Source organism: Plectropomus leopardus, chromosome 11 (genome assembly GCF_008729295.1).
Source record: "Plectropomus leopardus isolate mb chromosome 11, YSFRI_Pleo_2.0, whole genome shotgun sequence".
Lineage (NCBI taxonomy): Eukaryota > Metazoa > Chordata > Actinopteri > Perciformes > Serranidae > Plectropomus > Plectropomus leopardus.
In genome coordinates this window covers 15,590,029-15,608,863 of record NC_056473.1, presented here as the reverse complement: position 1 = coordinate 15,608,863, position 18,835 = coordinate 15,590,029, and the positions used below count along the sequence as shown (strand labels likewise).

The 18,835-nt window shown below is 41.1% G+C and overlaps 1 protein-coding gene across 1 annotated transcript in view; it reads left to right on the top strand.

Moving 5' to 3' along the window:
- Positions 1–1,904: 1,904 nt before the first annotated feature.
- The window catches only part of LOC121950125 (copine-8-like), a 77,528-nt gene continuing 60,597 nt past the window's right edge, over positions 1,905–18,835 (top strand). The window contains exons 1-3 of the mRNA XM_042496043.1: positions 1,905–1,937; positions 2,581–2,707; positions 17,653–17,693. Of these exons, the coding sequence (XP_042351977.1) occupies positions 2,625–2,707; positions 17,653–17,693 (124 nt within the window). The 5' untranslated portion in view covers positions 1,905–1,937; positions 2,581–2,624. The remainder of the gene's footprint in view (positions 1,938–2,580; positions 2,708–17,652; positions 17,694–18,835) is intronic.

The following is an 18,835-nucleotide window of genomic DNA, read 5'->3' as shown; positions in this document are numbered from 1 at the left end:
TCACTGGAGACACAGAGGAGAGTTGATGGCAATCTTCTTAGATGATGGAAAAAAAAATAAGGATGCATTTAAAACAAAACAAAACAAAAAACATTTTAGATTATTTTTGTTTTGGTCATTCTGGACATTGTTCCATTAGCCAAAAAATGCATCTAGCACATATAAAACAGTCAGACACTAGGACTTGATTGCATGGGACTAAAGCCACAACAAAAATAAAATAAAGCCAGTTTAATGGGGATTTGATAAAGCAAGTATTAATCAGGCAATTACCACTCCTTTTTGTTTCATTTGCAGGATTTAACTTATCAAGAAGTCAACTGGCCCGGACCCTTCACTGAATGCTGCAGGCCGGTGTGTGTGGGTCAAGAGATATAACACACCATCTCTCTTGTTATGCAAATTTACAGCGTAAAACAGAGTGCACTTCTCACACTGATAATGCACACATGTTCCAGCCAATATTTTATTTTCTGACACTGAGATACAGAAAACCCAGTATTTTGTCACAGTCAACAATGTTTGGCTTCACATCCACGCTGATAATGAAAGCCACTGCTTTTACTGTTTGGCTTTTTATTTGTAGTTAAGATGCTGTTGTCTACAAACAGGTAAGTTGCGACTGTGTGCCTTCGTCACAGCTTTGGTCGTTTAATTCTTTGTCTGTCCATACCTCAAGAAAAAAAATGTGAGTGAGTAACGTGAGTAAATCCTGCACCTTTGGACTTCCACCCACACATTTGTTTGAAATGAAAACAAATTTTTGGCTTATTGCTATTTATTGAAATATAATTATTTTGCCTGGAGTTGCGAAATCCTTACGTAGCCAAGAAAAATAATGAAAAAAAAGTGGTTTAAAAATATATTTTTTAAGGTGGATAGGATTTTTGGAGTAAATAAGCTTGTATGAGCCTTGCCTAAAATGTGACTGAGATCAAGTATGTTAAACTGTAATGTACATCAGGAGAAGCAGCCCCTGCTCCCTATGAAAAGCCACTAAGGCAGAAGGACACCAGCAAACCTGCTCCAGTAGAGCCGCCATCCACCCCCAGTGAGTCTCAACCCCAGACTCTTCCAGCAGATAGTCAGAAGGTGGCTTTCAAATTTGGAGGTTCAGAGGAAGCTGACTTGGACAACAACAACATGGAAACTAAAGACTTGGATATCGGTTGGATATATGTTGAGAAATGATTTTTTCTCTCATCCAGCTCCACTCTGTTGCTTTTTTGTCAGGAGCGGATTTAGTGATTTTGGGGGCCTTTTTGATCTGCCTTGCTTTGATTTCACCCGTTCTCTAACTGGGAGTGATATTGGGCTGTAGAATAAGTGATGTTGTTTTCACACACAGCATACCTGGCTGCCCCAGTGTAACATAAAGTAGCAGGCTCACGGTTATTGTGCTTCGGTCAAGGCATAATGCATTTCTAGTTAAGTGCAGTTTGACATTCACTCTAATGTTTTTCAATGCACATCTGTGTGTGAATCATACATTTTTATTTGCTGTTGTAACACTTGAAAGAATAAAGATTTTTTTTAATCAAAATTTCTTTTACACAAAATGAGCCAGACTATGTCATGATTAATGTAAGGGAAAAAAATGCTGCACAGCACATTCAAAAGCGCAGCATCAAAAAAAATTATCACCACCTTCCAAATCTCACTCTAAACTTTTCTGAAAAGTTAAATTGAAGGTTTTCCAAAATACATACTCTTCCAACTACCTGCATGAGAAAAAAAAAGCTCTGCTTCCTGTTTCCGCCAGTTTCCGTATTGAAACAAAGATGGCGACCAGCCTACGACAAAAACCCGACTTCAGTATAATACATCCATGCAACAGACTCAGGAAACTGGTTAAAAATGTATTTTTATCCTGTAGCAGATGACATATTTGTCCAGTCAGGTGATAGGTATTTTCTGAAAATATCGTCAGAATAACGGTAAGTTTTGAAACTACTTTAAATTTTCTACAACTTCTACAAACCGAGGGCTAGCTAATGTCAGATTCATGCTAATATGCTAATAACGCTAATTAGCTAATTATATTTTACAGTCTTACAAAGTCGTTATTATGCCTGTCCGGGATTTAACAGATTCTCCTGCCTTTTTCAGATGATTTTAAGTCATTATCCTGCAGCTCCACTCTTAAATAATTTATATTGGACCGTTTTAACCCCTTTTCCGCCCACTACAGTGTCATTACCAACACCCGAACCCTGAATGTTTATCAAACTTAACCCAAGTATTAATACTGTAATCTGTTTCTAACGACAAATGACAAACCATCTTTGTCAAGCTATGTGATTCTTGCAAGTGGATGGATACTGTACACTCCCACTTCGTGTGTAGCCCCTGTGTGTGTGTGTGTGTGTGTCCTCCCTCCCTTTCACACCGTCCTCTCCTCCGGAGCACCGAGGCGCACAGAGACGCGACTCCGGCGCGGTGCTGCCTCGCGTTTCTCTCTCCCTCTCTCCGCTCCGATGCTTCTAGAAACAAACGGCTCGTTATCTTCTCGTTGCAAGGCTCCCTGTTCATCCCCCTTTCCCCATCTCTTCTCTCGGTTCCTCTCATGCCGCCGTTAAGGCGCTGGATACGGGGCAAGTTGTGATCGACCAAGCAGCGGCTCGATGAATATGGCGTGTATTGGGGACGCGGACCCTTTCACCGCTGCGATACCTGCCACCAAAGTTGAACTCACGGTTTCTTGTAGGTGAGTACAAACTGCTTTGCTGCTGTAAGTGATGTTTATGACACGTTTATATGTGTGAAATTTTTCGGCAGTTTTTATATTTGACACTTGTCAGGGAGTAACTGTCGGCCACCATGGATGGATGGATGTAGTTGAGAGTAAACGCACCGGGAACTCCGTCCGCGCTCATTTTCATTACTGTTATGGTTGATTTTTTTAGCTTTGTATGCATCTTTTTGTGGGTCAATTTTCTCTCTGTATACAGCCGTGGAGGTTGAACGATAAATATACCGATGCAACTGGGATTTTTAAGTGAAATACAGTTTAATTTTTGTGCGTCTGTCGGCAGCAGTTTGCCTTTAGATAGAGGTCAGAGTTGATGTGTGTTTAATCTACAGGTCAGATACAGAAGCCGCATGCACATCTTTGGGAATTTGTGCAAAAAAAAGCCACTTTTTTTATTTGGTGATAATTTCATATTCCACAAAGTCGGGATTCTGTGCATGAAGATGGGATGAGGCATCCACTGACAGTCTGTTGGGTTCAGATTGTGGCTGTTTCACTACTGAAGCACCTCCTCTCCACTCCTCCCTTGCTGTAGCAATAGTAGTTTAGGGGTGTACTGTAGATGAGGTTTTGAAAGAGGGAGTAATTCTAGATGCTACAACTGGCTGATGAGACTCACCTGCAGTGCTTACCCCTAATTTATCTGTCGATCTGTCTGGCTGTACTGATAATTGTTTCAGTCAGTTTTCAGTCAGAGACACCAATTATCTCTAGTTGCAACTTCTCAAAAGCTGCATTTTTCTGTTTTGTGTGATTGCAAACTGAATAATTAATCCATTATCAAAATAGTTGCTGCTTAATTGTCTGTCTGTTGACTCATTGATTAGGCTATTTTACAACTTGTTTCATCTAGAAAAGCACTGGTAACCCCTAAGCTATCATCAATAGTAAAATGATTTGTTATATTATTTAGGCATACATAAAAATATTGTGATATTTGATTATTCACCATCCAGCTCTAAAGGTTCAGCTTTTTTTTCAGGTGTTGTTTTACTAGAAACCTAATAAGTCATGTAGTGTCTTGTTTTGAGACACATAATGAACAGAAGAACAAAGACTTTGGACTAAATTATGTTTCCACTGACCTAAAACCAGCCAGCTGCTGCAAGAGACCGAGCTGCTGTTGTTGTTGTTTTATGCATGTCTAAGATAAAAGCCTGATAATGACTCGACGGAAGAAGTCAGCCTGGTAATGACCTGAACAATTTTAGATCAGAGCCTGCAAAGAAGTTTCTTCCAACATGATGAAGCCACCATCTGGACCAAAATAATTGTTCTTTTGAAATGATGGCATCATAAAAAAAACACTTCTTTAAGAGTAATGAAGCATGTTTTCTTAAAATATGCTGTTGCTATGCATAATGTAACATAATGTAAGCTCATGCATGTTACCATGAAAGCGAACACATACTTATAGAAAATGGATAGATGGGCAGTGCGGTGACAAACTGCTGCAACATTTCTTTAATGGTTGTAAATGGTTGTGAGTCATAGGGCATTTAATTATGTGCTGTTTCTGTCAGTGTCTTGTCAGCTCCCAGGAGGGGATGTACCAGTGTGGACGGCTTACAGTGACCTGTGATGGCCAAAAAATAAAGTCATGACTCACGAAAGAGAGGAGCAAACGGGTTACCATAATGTAGAGTTGTGAAATAGCAGTTGTTTGTTATCTGGTTTTTGGATCCTTAAAAAGGAGATTTGTATTCTACAATCAACAGTTTTTATATGGTGTCTAGCTGAAATGGCTTAAAGGGTCACCCAATGCCCCTATTGTGCTGGATGGCTACAGGACAATTTTCATAGGTGCTATGTCTTTGGCAAGGAGTAGCTCTAAGTGTTCCCTGAGAGGACTGGGACATTATTTATAGAGTTCTATGTCAGTTTTCAATGCTGTGAGCAGCACAAACAATCCCACTATGCTCTATTGTATTGAGTTGGCGGCAGAAACCACAGTGACAGATATCTCAACACCTCTGAGGGTGAGACAATATATTGAGAAAATATTGTAAGCTTAGAGGCTTCTTATTTATAACAGAAAGCCTGTGTTGTAAACTGGAGGTGTGGAGTTATAAAGGCCGACAGTGAGGGTCTAATGAAAGATGCTATCTTTTTGCTTTATGGGAAATGTAGAATTCTGAGTTTTTGGAGCATGACCCATAACAGTGAATTGAAAGACAGGATATCTTTATCTATGGTTCATTGTTTTTTTGAATATAAAATTTGTTTCTTGCAAATCTCCCACTGCAGCACTCTGAGAGCTAAAAATTCTTTAGCTCTACCCCATCAGAAATCTCCAGGGTGTGTCAGTACTGCATGACGTCACTTTTGCCTGTTGTTGGTGGTGCAACAGAAGTAAAACTTTGAGCCAGAGAGGGCAGCGCAACACTGCTTTTCAGCGTGGTATGAAGTCACAGATTAAACGATACATCTAATGAGTAGACATTGATATTGTGTTGACTTCATGTTGCGACGTGGGGTGACCAAAATTCGGTGTTAGGACGACTAGTGCCGACATAGAATTCTGATGACAAATTAAGCTGATATTTTGTTGGTTTTGAGTTGTGTTGTTAAGTAATGGAAATCCAATGCCCTACAAATGTCTTATGCCAACATGAAATTCTAACATCGTTAGATATTTAAAATATTATCCACCCTTTTTTAATTTCCATAAAACTTTAGCATCTGTCTGAGGTAATATTTTAAAGTCTTACTGACACCATATTGACTTCCAGTGTTGGCTAGGTTTAGTTATTGTATTCAGTTATCGGTTATTATTCTTTCAATTAATTGAATGTTTGGTCAATAAAACATCAAAAAACACTGAAAAGTGCCATAACATCACAATATCCTGCAGCCAAAAATTACTTCTTCAAATGCCCCGTTTTTATCCAAACAGTCAAAAACCAAGTCTAAGAGAAGCAGCAGGTGGAACTGTGCTTCTCTTAGACTTTGATTAGACTTTGATTATTTTTAAACAGAAAACAACAATCAATAATTGTATTGTTTTGTTTGTTTTTTGCTGCCGAGCCAATGGCAGAGCCAACACCCTCAGCGGCGTCACCAACACAAAATATTCCAGCCCCTGTGCTGGTGGGTGGTGTGATTTTCCCACTTTGGTGTCTCTCTGTGTTCGGCAAAGCTACTGAAGCATTCAGTCTAGATAGGATCCATCCTTTAGTGAAAGCCCTCCTTCACTCAATAAATCCAAACCATGGCCGCTCTCATCATGTGTGTAGTCAAGCAGAAGAACTGACAGATTGATTAACTCAAGCCCAATATTGTGCATCAGTGAGAGGAAAATCCCCTGGCCTGCTGCAACAGCGCTGTTTGACTGATGAGTGCCTATCACTCCTGATCATAAGTCCTTGATGACACACACAGATGGAGTTTAGTTTTCTATATGGATAGCAAGCAGTGAGCCAGGCGGGCCTTAATAAGTGCAGACGGTTGGTTCTTGCAGAATGTTTGTGCAGAAAGATGTCGGTGCTCACGTCAGCGTGCCTGTCACCTGATCTGAGTGGTCCACAGTGGAGAGATAGCCGTGACCTTTTGGCACAAAAGGTAGGAAGTGTATCCCGTTGAAGAATTGACGTGTTGTGATGTGGCTTTATTGAAGCCGGACGCTGACCTGCTGAGAGGCCGGTCGATGTGTCACAGCCGATGTTGCACTTTCTACGAGGAAGGTGAAGAAAGAGACAGAAATACTTGTTGAAGCGGAGAAGGCGGCCTTGGTGCATGTTTCTCATGTTTAGTACTGTACACAAACAGCCACCATTGTTCTGATATCAGGCATGTTAACATTTGAACAAGATGAGAGCATCACCAAATCATCTTAAGTATTTGAATGCTAAGAAATGTATTTAAGTAGGGCTGCAAATAAGGATTATTTTCATTGTGATAAATGTGCGATTGATCATTTTTTTACAGTCAATTGTTTGTCCAATAAATGTCGAAAATGCTAATCGCAAGTTCACAAAGCTCACAGAGCACACAGAGCACTGGGAATTGCTTCTTTTTTTCCAACCAACAGTCTGTCATTCGACATTTGGTTAGTTATTGTGCTCTGCAAAGGTTCCCCAGAAAATTAAACCCAACAACACCTGCTTTTTAGTGGCTGCTGCAGGGAAAGCAGATGTTTAATGTACTGCTATGTTATGGATGCAGGTTACTTGATTGCAGACCTGCAATAGAGCCAAAGGTCTGCAGTACTTCTTGCAAAAAAAAAAAAGAATGATAATTTAGCAAGACTGGGGAAAGTGTTTTTAATTGCTTTTCTTCAGGTCACGTGGTTCCTTCTACTTGTATAGGCACTTGTCTGATCTGTGTCTGTTAACAGTTATGATCTCCTTCCCTCCAAAGCAAAATCTGAGAAACTCTAAACAGTAACTGACCATAAGCTGTGGTTGGTGCTCACGCTGCAGATTCTGCAGAGTTCTGTCTGAGTCTGTGTGACAGCTGCTGAGTCCAACTGGTGCTACATCCTTGCAAAGGTCCTGCCGGGTAAAAGGGACAGGTGCGTGCTAGTGTTTTAAAAATAGTAAAAAGTTAGGTATTGTAGTTTTGCCCGCTGATTTAGCCCGCTTAACAGCACGGTCAGCAGACCAGCAGTAGCTCGTGGAGGCAGTTAAGGTACTTTAAAACACTAAGCACCCAATTGCTGCAATTTGCGTCAAAATTCTGAACATGGAGACATATTTTTAGATTCAGTGTGACTTTCACTTCCCAAGGATATAATTATCTCCAAAGGCCATCACTAATGTAAAAGACACTCCTTATAACTCTAGAACTTTCCTGAGAATGATCACTTTTTAAAGGTTACTTTATCATCAAAATGATCGGCTTATATTTGCCTGTACATTCATTGGTACAGTGCAAACGGGAACCACTAATAGCTTCTTTGACATACTTTTAATGGTGTCAATTTGCCAAATAAATGGGGATGCAGTCCCCAGCTTCCTCATTACTCATTACTCTACGGCAACATAATTTTTCCGGTTTTCATTAACCAAAGCCCACAAATCATGGGAACTGGGTAGTGTGGAGGAGTAACGTCACCTATCTGAGTGGTAGCTGTCAATAGGTAGCCGTTTGTAGGTGTTTAGGGGTAAATGTGGTGATCAAGAAGGGCTTTATCAGGTGATTAAGTTTATTATTAGACTGCCTGTCATCTAGTGAAAATGAACGATAAAAACTAACTTATTATAATGTAGAATTAGACCCAAATTTATTCCAAAGAACTGGGAGGTTAATACAACAGACAACAATAAAATGCACTATTACAATTTACTACATTACAAGACTACCATCTATCATCAAGAAACATTATATAGCAGCATATCACCATAGCAGGGGTACCCTTTGCATCTGTAACACTGAGCAGAAATTACACAAATTTCATGGAAAAAACTGCACCAGGAGGAAGTCAAATTAACACTGGACCAGAATAATTAAAAACACTCTCTAGTCATGAGGATGAATGCAGAGCAGCAAGGTGCTCTGTGACTATGATCACTGTTATAAATAGGTGCACAGATTCCTCAGGTACAAGCTGTGTATGTCATTAATCACATTTTCCTTTTGATTTATTATTCTTTATCTTCACCATTTTTCATACCTGTTGTTTTTTACATTTTCACCCGATTCTGTTTCTTGGCATAAATTGCCAGGTAGATCCAATGATGACTAACAAAAACTGGGAGTATACAGCTTCTACTTCAAACACAGCTTTACTGAAACAAAGCAAAATGAAAACAGAGAAAGCAGCTACCCTGTTTTCCCTCCACCTCTGCCTCTCAGTAGCTGCATTTACACTACCTGTTCAAGGTGGAAATATCACATTATTATTCCGACTCACAGTTCTGCAGTTGACATCCAATTGCAGAAACGGGGGACAGAGTGGTCTTGACTGCGAGCCGGGACAGGAGGTAGTGACAGCACCATAATAAGGTCTGTGTAAAACGTAAAGCCGGAAAGATGCCACCATAAGCGGCATGAGTGTGACGTTTTGACGTTCAGTGTTTATGTGTGCGTCCAGCCACGGGAAATTTAAACAGCAGCTGTTAGCACAGCGGCTAACACAAAGAAGAAGAAAAGCGCATGTCCACAAAGTTGGAACACCAGAAGGTTTGAAAGCCTCTTACCCTCTGAGCAGAGGTCAACATCAGCTGCCATATAACAGAGAAGGTAAATGATTGCTATTGCCATGTTTTGACTTTGTTTTTGTTTAGGAAGCCCTGCTGACGTATATATTGCGTCACGCTTGAGGCAGAACCTCGTGTGTTAAACGTCATGCTTGTAATGCCTCTTTTGAATGCGGGATGCCGTGTTGCAATGTATAATCAAACACTGGAGCGGAATGATGCTGCCATCGTTTGGCTCTGTAAAAATGCAGGAGCGGTACAGAGGGGGGACTTTGCGGCCCTGTAGTGCAGTCTCTGTGTAAAAGGGGTAGTGTTGCCTCACTTTTAGCTTTGTGAACCTGAAGTCCTTGGTTTTACAAATCCTACACCATTTAGGTGAAACAGAGCAAAGAACATAAAACCAACAGATCAAGTCGGTCTTGTGGCAGGGCCAAACCTCAGGAGGCCAAGTGAGGGTCATGCTGAGTGGCTGCATTAATGAGTTTTTGAAGGAATCATTTGGCCTAATGAAGGCCCTGACCAGCCACTGTAGCCTCTCCTGCTACCTCAGAGAGCTGACGTGGCTCCATCACATTACTAACCAGCCCACCTCCTGCCCCCTCTGTGCCTCTGCTTTCATCTTTTGCATATCCCACTTTCCTCCATCTCTGTGATTGATGCTGGCAGATTTGCAGACATTCTGTTGATTAGTAGTTTTTGAAGATTTCTGCTTAGCACAGTGCGTGATTTTAATGGGGTTAGTGTGCTTTAAACTTAAAATAATCCAGGAATTTTAGACTTCCTGAGCAGAATGTAAGTACATCACATTATAACATACAGCATTTAAATATTTGTAAATTGTAATGCTTTACAATCCAGAATGTAACTATGTCACATGTATGTGGGATTGTGTTTAGGAAATGTGCATTTACACTGGTTGCACTTGCTCTCTGTTTTTATATAATGAGAAATGTTGATCAGTAGTAGATTGTAACTAAGTACATTTACTCAGGTACTGTCGTTATGCAGAGTTTTTAGGTATTTGTACTCTACTTGAGTATTGCCTTACTTTATGCTACTATACATTCTACTCCACTACATTCTGGAACCATATATTGTAATTTTTACTCCACTACTCTAGCTCTAGGTACTTTAACTTAAGATTTAAATGATTAATACTTCAACTAACAAATCATGATATATGATTATAGTATGTGCTACCCAGCAGTATATAAAATAATTAAAATGAGGCATCTATTCAAACTTAAGAAATTTAGTATTTGGATATGTTTGTAAAGGGGAGACTCTTGGGTGCCTATAGGACCCATTCTTTTCAGACATCTTGAGGTGAGAGGTAGGGATGCACAGTATTGGATTTTTTGCCAATATCTGATATGCCGACGTATAACAACTCGTTTGGCCGATAACCAATAACCATTTCCACTTTTTTCCTACCTATTTTTAGAGATCATCAAGTTTCTTTAATGTTAATTTCACTAAGAAACTTGAGATCATCAAGTTTCTTAGTGAAATTAACATTATATTATGCATCCTCTTATGATAATGGCCCACCAGCAGATGGAGACATAAAATCCAATGCTTTTCAATGTATGTAATATTCATTCATTGTGCAAAATAAGAAAAATACTTTGTGTTAATGTTTTGTTCACTTTGTCAATTAACAAAAATAAAAATTGCTTGCCATATCAGGAGAAATGAGGAGAAATCAGCTGCGACACGTTCCAGGCCCCCTGTTATGGAAAATTTAATTTCTTGTTTGTCAATGACTTTTTCAATGCAGGCCAACAACGGCATGAAACGGCCTTGCAAATGAGACATTAGGTACTCTCACTGTCAGTGCTCTGACTTGGGTGAGCACTTTTAATATCACGTATACAATTTTAGCCTCTGCCCCCCTCGACTCATTTAAATGCTGCATTCAGATGAGTATAGAGAGCAGCATTACTACATGTATGAGGGAATCAGTGTTGTACAATGTTGGTTAAATGTTGTGCCGAGAGAGTTTTTGTCCCATGTTGTCTGCTCCACAATTTTTCTAACAGTCATTAATCTACAGTAATCCTGATATTTTAATGGACTTCTGATGTTATGACTTTCTCTCAGTGATGTGGGATTTCTTTAGTTCATTATTGGATGTACATCACTCTCCCCTCAGCACATATGCAAACACACTCTGAGAATCTGAGAAAATCGTTGAGAGTTGAGAGGGTGACTCAGGTGCTTTAAAGGTGGATTGATCAGAACAGCTCACTTTTCTTCAGACTCAATTGACCTTATTGATCTGCTGTTATCCTCCTAGCAGGACGAGCTTGTGTTGTTCATTACCCAGGAGTCCTCTTTATTAGAGAGTTTATAGCTCCACAGACAATTGTATAACTGCACCAACAGTAAACAAACCTGGACGTTGGCTGGGGGGCTAAATGTCAAACTAGTGGACTTACATGATGAGAGTAAACACTCAACCTGTAATCTGGAGCCCTCTGACTTTCAAGAAGCAATAAGACAGAGGTTTTCTTGCTAAGAAGATGTCCTTGCTTCTTGTGCTCCTGTGGAGTCTGGTGTGCGGAGGCTGGCATTAACGCTGCCAGGGTTAATGTTTCCAATCCCTCCGAGGCCATCCAGACTGAAAGTGTAGACACTCACATCCATCTCATAGCATGTGTTAAGGTAGTTGGAGGGAGCTGAATGGTTGAAAATCAAAGTGGTCACAAGTTTGATGGATGCTCATTTTCGCAACAGGTTTATAAACAAATTAAGTGATGGAAATAAAGATGAGGGAAAACCACAGGGCTGCAGGAGCATTTTAAATTAAAAACAACAGCTTGTTGTATTTAGTATCAGTCAGGGAATCCCTGTTGTGTGTTATTTGGTGGGTGTTCTCCCACCAAGTTACAATGAAGTTACAATGATGAATATAAACTTTTCAATGATGTGAGTTATCAGGATGGCAAAGGCTTCTCTGTGTCTGATTGGCTGCCCAATATTCTTACCCTGAACCTAAACAGTTGTTCACCATTCCTGCTTTAGCCCCCAGACTGTAGTCAGAAAGCACAGCAGAGATTTGTTTACCTCCAGGGCTTAAGTAACTTTGGGGTTAACTCCCTTCACTTTAACCAGCCGCTGGAAAGCAACATATGGGAGCTCCACTTGGTCTTGAGAAGCAGCAGCATTTATTAACTGAAAACTGTGACTTAAACTGCACATTTACTGTCAAACTGACCACTTTTACTGCTGGGTGAGGAACCGTTTCTCTGCTCTGCTCCATATACTCCAATGCATTCACTGACAGTTAAATCACCCACTTGCACGCTTTGCTAGACCACTCACACCATACGCGCACACATACACACACTGCCCTGTCTCTAAAGGAGCCACGCCACTCTTATAACATAATCTAACCAACAAGGTAGAGCGGTACAGAGTACTTGCCAATCAGAGGCAGAGTAGGGCGGGTCATAATTTCTACCTCCTAAGGGGAAAAAAAACAGTGTACTTCGCTGTCCTACACAAATCTGCAAATTTTAAGGCCTGGCGGTGTGCCAGGCCTGCAAGGGGAGGGGAAACACTGTTAGCCACGATAATAAAAATTATCACAAGCTCTGTAATGCCACAAAAAGTGCACAGAAAGGTCATTGAACCCAACACTTTGGGGGTTTGGAATTCCTTTAATTAGTCCCTCCAGGATTTCACCATCTTGTGGTCGCAACAATCCCCTTGAACTCTGCAGTGCCTTGTAATTTTGTCAAATCACTGCAACTTTATCGCAACTTTGACACATTTCATAGTACAGCTGAGCACAGCATATTGATTCGCTCAGCCCCTCTCTTTCTCTCTTAATTGAGCAGCACAGGAGCACAAACTCTTGAGCCATCCCACAGCTTACCTCAAGTGGAGCCCTTTCCTGCAGCACAGAGCAAGCAGATTTTTATATCTTCCATAATGAGGACACATCATTCCAGACACACAATGAAATTTAACAGGCTAAGATTGTTGGACTGAGCAGCTGTTAGAGTTTTTTAACTTTACAAACTATGAAGTGTCACAACAGCTGTCAAGCAGATGTTTTAGATTATTTACTGCATGTACTTGCATTACAGCAAACTTATTTGGGGGCTGGGGCATGGATGTATTAGAGGAAAGTCTGGGGCCTCGTCCATTCCTAAGAGAGCTGCTCGTTAGTGCATGAAGTAGAAAAAGCTCTTTTTCCGGGTTCAAAATTATGTAAAATACCCGGATCTACTGGCCCATAGAGCATGCGTAGTAGAGATTAGAGGCAGCCCAGCGCAGCCGAGTGCAGCCAATTGTAGCTGAGCGCAGCCAAGTGCAGCTGAGCATAGCCGAGTGCAGCCGGGCGCAGCCGAATGTGCCTGAGCGGGTAATTTCTGCCAGTGGAGTAACCGACTTCCGGATTAGCACCTCACTAGCTTGAATGGTTGTAATTTTCTCTTTAAGACCTTCTAAATGTTATCGAACTGAATGGTTTAAATCTAGATAGTAATCGGAGTCTTTCTCAGGGGGGTTTTGACACTCACAATTTTTTTTTTACTGATTTACAGACATCTCTTTCCCAGTGTATGTCAATGGGGAAAAGGCCCTCTGAGCCAGTGGGCATCTCGTGACCGACTTAAACTCAAATGGCGTAATTCTGCTTTTGGCCACTATGTAAAATTTGCATCAGTGCCTGGTGTACTTCCTGGGGGCTTGGGTTGGGGGCCTCAATAAGCTCGTAAATAACCGTTGGGTAAAATAATCACTCAGGTCACCGTGTGTGTGACAGGCGCAGCAGCAGAATCACTAACACTGAAATGTCATTCGTCCTCTGCAAAAAGAATGTCTAAATTGAAAACTGAATACTTACTCAATTAACGAATACTAGAATAGCCAAATATTTGGGTCCTGCCCTATAGTACAGAACTGTATCAAGCTTGGGAAAATCAGATACTCAAATAATGGGTTTTTTGTAATGCTTTGAATACCATGTTAAAAATGTTCTGGATTATTTGACGATTAGAAGTATGCAAGCAAGGCAAATGGTACCATATAGAAGCACATGATATTTCCTTTAAGTGCATCAGCCCCTTATTTTCTTACAAATGCTGGTAAAATAGAACATACCATTAAAAGCATGATAAGTGATCTCCCAAAGCCCGCCCTCACACTCCTGTTTCGATGAAATCCCTTTTGATCCTCTCTTTATGTCTGGTTGCAGCAATGTTCCTTTTTTTTTTTTCAAAAACACATCTTGGAAAATTTCATCTCAATTGCTCTTGCAGATGGAAGTCCCCTGTGCCTCCCTCCTCTTCTTCCTCACACACAGGTATTTAAAGCTCCAGCTGCCATGTTTAGGTGGCTGTGATGTAACTGGTGGGATTTCAAATGTAATTCTGGTGTCGAGGAGGGACTGCTCTTGTAAATGTTTGATGAACGACGAGGCACTCTGCTCGGACTGCCCAGACGTTTTCAGGGCTGCCCGCGGTGGAAAGGGCTTTTTAAAGAGTCGCCCATCTCTATCAGGGCCAGGTGGAAGCCCTAGGGTGAACACGATTCAGAGGCAGGTTACCATATCCATATAAGTGTGTGTACTTCTGCCAGTGCTCGCACACATACAGATGCATCCTGCCTTTCATGCACTCTTTTCTTCTTCTTTCCTTCATTGGTTCCCTGCCTCCACTCATACTTCTCTGGAAGCCAACAGAGTACTGTTTTACTCTTTATTGGACATTTATCCCATTTGGCAGGTGAAGTCGCCCACTTCTCACTCCTGCACAATCTCTCAGACTTTCTGCCAGTCATAAACACAGCACCGATATGACTAGGCCCGATTCCATCGCTTATTATCATTTATTTAAGGTCTCAAAGCCGGAGAAAGGCCGGTGGGCGGCCCTGACAGCGAGGCAGCAGAGCGTGGCGTTTTACCATCTGGGCCACACTGGGATCAACACAACATGAGTGCCTGATCTTGATACATCACTAGCCATCAACGGCTTCAAGACACTCGCTGCTTGTCATACAGGACAGGACGGGCGACAGAACGCTGGCCCCGCAGCTAGCATGATAGCAGGAACCTCTCCCCACTCTCCCCCTTCATCTCTTTCTTTCTCTGTCAACAGAGCACAATATGGATGAAGTCACGCTGCTGCGATTACTGCAGCTTAAAGTGATTCTTAATGTCTTCCTTTTAAGAATCAGAATCACACTCTGTAGGCTGAAAGTGGCTGCAAAAAGTTTTTGTGTGGCTTACTTCATTGAGGATGATGGCTAAGGTCAACTTAAACTCATGTCAGTCACAGGATTCCATACGTGATAGTGGAAACTGTGGGGAAAAAGGCATCAAATATCCATGAAGACTTGTAAGACCTTTCTTACAGCATAATTCATTCTTTTGCTTTCCATCTGTATGCACAGTATAATCCAAACACTAAATTCATCAGTTCTGTCTCAATCATCATGCACGACCCTGTTAAGCTTGTGTATGTTGGTTTTTGCACATGAAGGCCTGCTCCCCTGAGGACCAACATTTTAACCGATTTCTGTCTTCTCCACATTGGGTGAGAACCATCTTTAACCTATGAAACTGTTGTGAGAACGTCCTCACCACAACAGCGTGTTGTTCAAATACAGCGTGATTATGTTCACTTGACAAAAGCTTCTTGATTTTTTATTTATAGTTGTTGGTGCATGACATTATTACAGTATTGCGCATCAAAACCAGGTGGATAGTGGGATGTAAAAAGCATCCGACTTGAGATCAGCAATGCATGCAATCATAAACTGTCACTTTGTAAAATGAACACAAATGTCAAATTTTGTTCCGTTAGGTTGACTTTTTGTCCTGATGGTGTTTGTTCTAAAATCTGTCAGACTTTCATATGAATGTAGAGCGCAGAAGTACTTTCTTTGCATGTTAATTTGGTTTTCTCAAGGTTTTATTTTACATGTATATTTACACTTTGCTGACATCTACGGGATTAAAGGAAGTGTAAAGTAAATAATCCCCATAAATATGTTTTCATACAAACTTCTTCAACACTTCAATGACTTACTATTCAGCATGTCTCTGTTAACCAGGACAGCTTTCAGAAGAATTGTCCTGTGGAAAATACATAATCCATTTGCATTATGGATGGTGTAGTAGACTATGTTTTTAGAGAAAGATTAAGGACTGAAAAAGAAAGAAATATCTGCTTCAGTATCATTTTTTTATTGTGCTTTAGAAGTACTATTTTATTTACAAGCCACTGCACAATAGGTTTGATACATAGATTGTATATAAAGATTGTCGACATAACAGCTCTCCAAAGGTGAAACAAGAACATCTCAGTTGGTGGCTGCCTGCTCTATAGGTCATAAAGCCAGCCGCCGACATGTTAACACATGGGACTCGGGCCAAACTAAAAAATCAGTACACGCTAAAATGTTTTTTCCTAAAAATGGTTTATATGAGTTTAGTTCTTATCCCACTTATGTGTGTTCAATGTTTTGTTTTTTCTGATTAAGTTTGGTTTTAAATAGTTATTTTATGCTATATAAAGGGTGCGTAAATTAGTGTGCTTGTGATCAATGGAACTGCTAGGAAACTCGATACATGCCTCTGCTTCCTGATCGCAACTGCGCAGACTCAGGCTCCAAAGGCACAGGGTGGCACCGACTGTATCCGCAATATTTTGGCTTCATTTTTGTACGGTGGGAGGAAATGGAGATGAGTGATCTTTCTCTTTATACTGTCATTGTTTTTGCAGTACAAAAGTTTAAATTTGAGTACAACAGCTCTGGCAGTTATTGTTATTTGCATTATTATGTCCACTGAATCAGTCCACTGCTTTAAAATGTACTATAGTAGAGTATATTTATGCATTTATTGTCTGTATTACCTTTTGATGTGGTGTAAAATGCTTTCAGTGGCTTCACAACTGTAGATTTTAAGGTAATGTGTCCCGCTTTACTTCCTGCTGATGGCCGATGCACTCATATTATTTTGTCTTTCTGGGTTAGCTCTATGAAAGCTTTATGGCGCTTTAATGTAACATTTGGCAGGAGTACAAGCTGAGTTAGTGACTGAAGGGTTCACTTCGGCCCCTTTGGGTGTTGTCTGCCCCTTTCTGTCCTCCTAGCTACCCACTCCTGAGACGTGGACACTGTAAGCAAATGAGACAGAGTTTAAACCACAAAGGCCCACCACTGACGTAACAGTGCCGGGTTTCCCTTCCCTGAGCATGGGCTGCTTCTCCGTTTCTCTCTTCTCGGGTCCTAGGCAGCTGTGACTTGTCGTCTTTGTGTTCATATTTAATTCCTTCAGAGCTGCCTAACCGTGGAGTACCGCAGTGGTGCCGAGCATCGGCTCTGCAATGGGACTCCTCAGTGCATTTATCCCTCCACATGCAAAGAGCAAGGACTGGAGTGTCATGTAAATTTGATGGCAGCCTCGACTGTTGTTGCTGGCACCCGGGGAGTGCAAAAAAGTAAAAAAATAGGTCCTCTCTTCTGCCGTTTTCTCTGTATGTTTGAAATATAAATGGGCTCTACTTTGAGCTCGATTTTATAGTCTATTTAATGTTGCTGCCTGAATAACTGGATGAAATGGCTTTTGTTAATGAAGTCAGAGGAGGATTATAGTTACACCAGTTGTCAGGGTCAGTGAGGGAGCTACTAAGGCGAGGTTTAGTGATTTAATAACTTTCTAGTTCTGCTTACTTTGTTTGATTGGGAGAGCTGTGCGATTAGTTTGATGTCAATGTGTTTCTTTTTTTTCTTGTTTTTCAGAAACCTGCTGGACAGAGACACATTCTCCAAGTCTGATCCAAGTAAGCCTTTCCGTCATCAAACACACACACACACGCACATGCACTTGCACACACACACACACACGCACAGGCACACACGCGCACACACACACACACACACACACACACACACACACACACAGGACACACTATAGCTCCCAGCAGGCCAAACACACAGCACATACACAGGCACGTGCACATTAAATTCTGCAGACAAACAGAAATATCCAAAGACAAACATCCACCACATGCAGGCAGATTTTAACTGTACCAACACGGGCTTGCATGCACCACATGGACACAGATGCAAGCACACACGCAAGTATGTATGCACACACACACACACACACACACACACACACACACAGATGCACGTGCGCTCTGCCTTAACTGTGTGAATCAGTAGGCATTTGCATATGTCAGGGGTCGTATTCGTCACTGTTCTCTCTCCCAACGTGAGTGAGGGGAACCAGATCATCCTCACACTCAAACCAGTCACTTTCCTTCTACAGATGAAAGAATACACACACACACACACACACACACACACACCCTCCTCACTCCCTTGACAGCAGGGGTTCAATTTGGTAACTGGCCCAGTGGTTTTAAAAGGCCCAGCCTGCAATACAACTGCAATTTGCCTTGATAGAGGAACCTAAAGTGTTTCCCTTGTAAACATGCAGACTTGGTTCTCATTTCTAGGGAATGATTTTGCCTTAAACATATAAACATTAGTGCCCAGTGTCAAACCTTTTTTCTTTTTTTAATACAGATTTTACACAGTGTATCTGAAACTGTCATATACCAAAAACTGGCATTTTATGTAACAATAGCATTACACAGCTGATGAACCAAAGCTTGTTTCTACAGAGTTGGAAGGAAAAAGACAGGGCCCAACTTAACCAACAAGTAAGGTCCTAAAACATTATGCCTACACTTTCATTGTTGATGCTGTCAGGTGGAGCAGAGGGCTTCGCCCCGATCATTCCTTTCCTGATCACCTATGCACATCACGCAAGCTGTGAAAGATGGCAAGCTATGATTGGTTGACGATTGGTATGTCTTTTGGCCAAATCACAGCAAGAAATTAAAACTCTGATCCAATTTGACAGTGACCAACTCAAAATGCAAAAAAATATTATGCAATCGGATCCAGGGGTTAT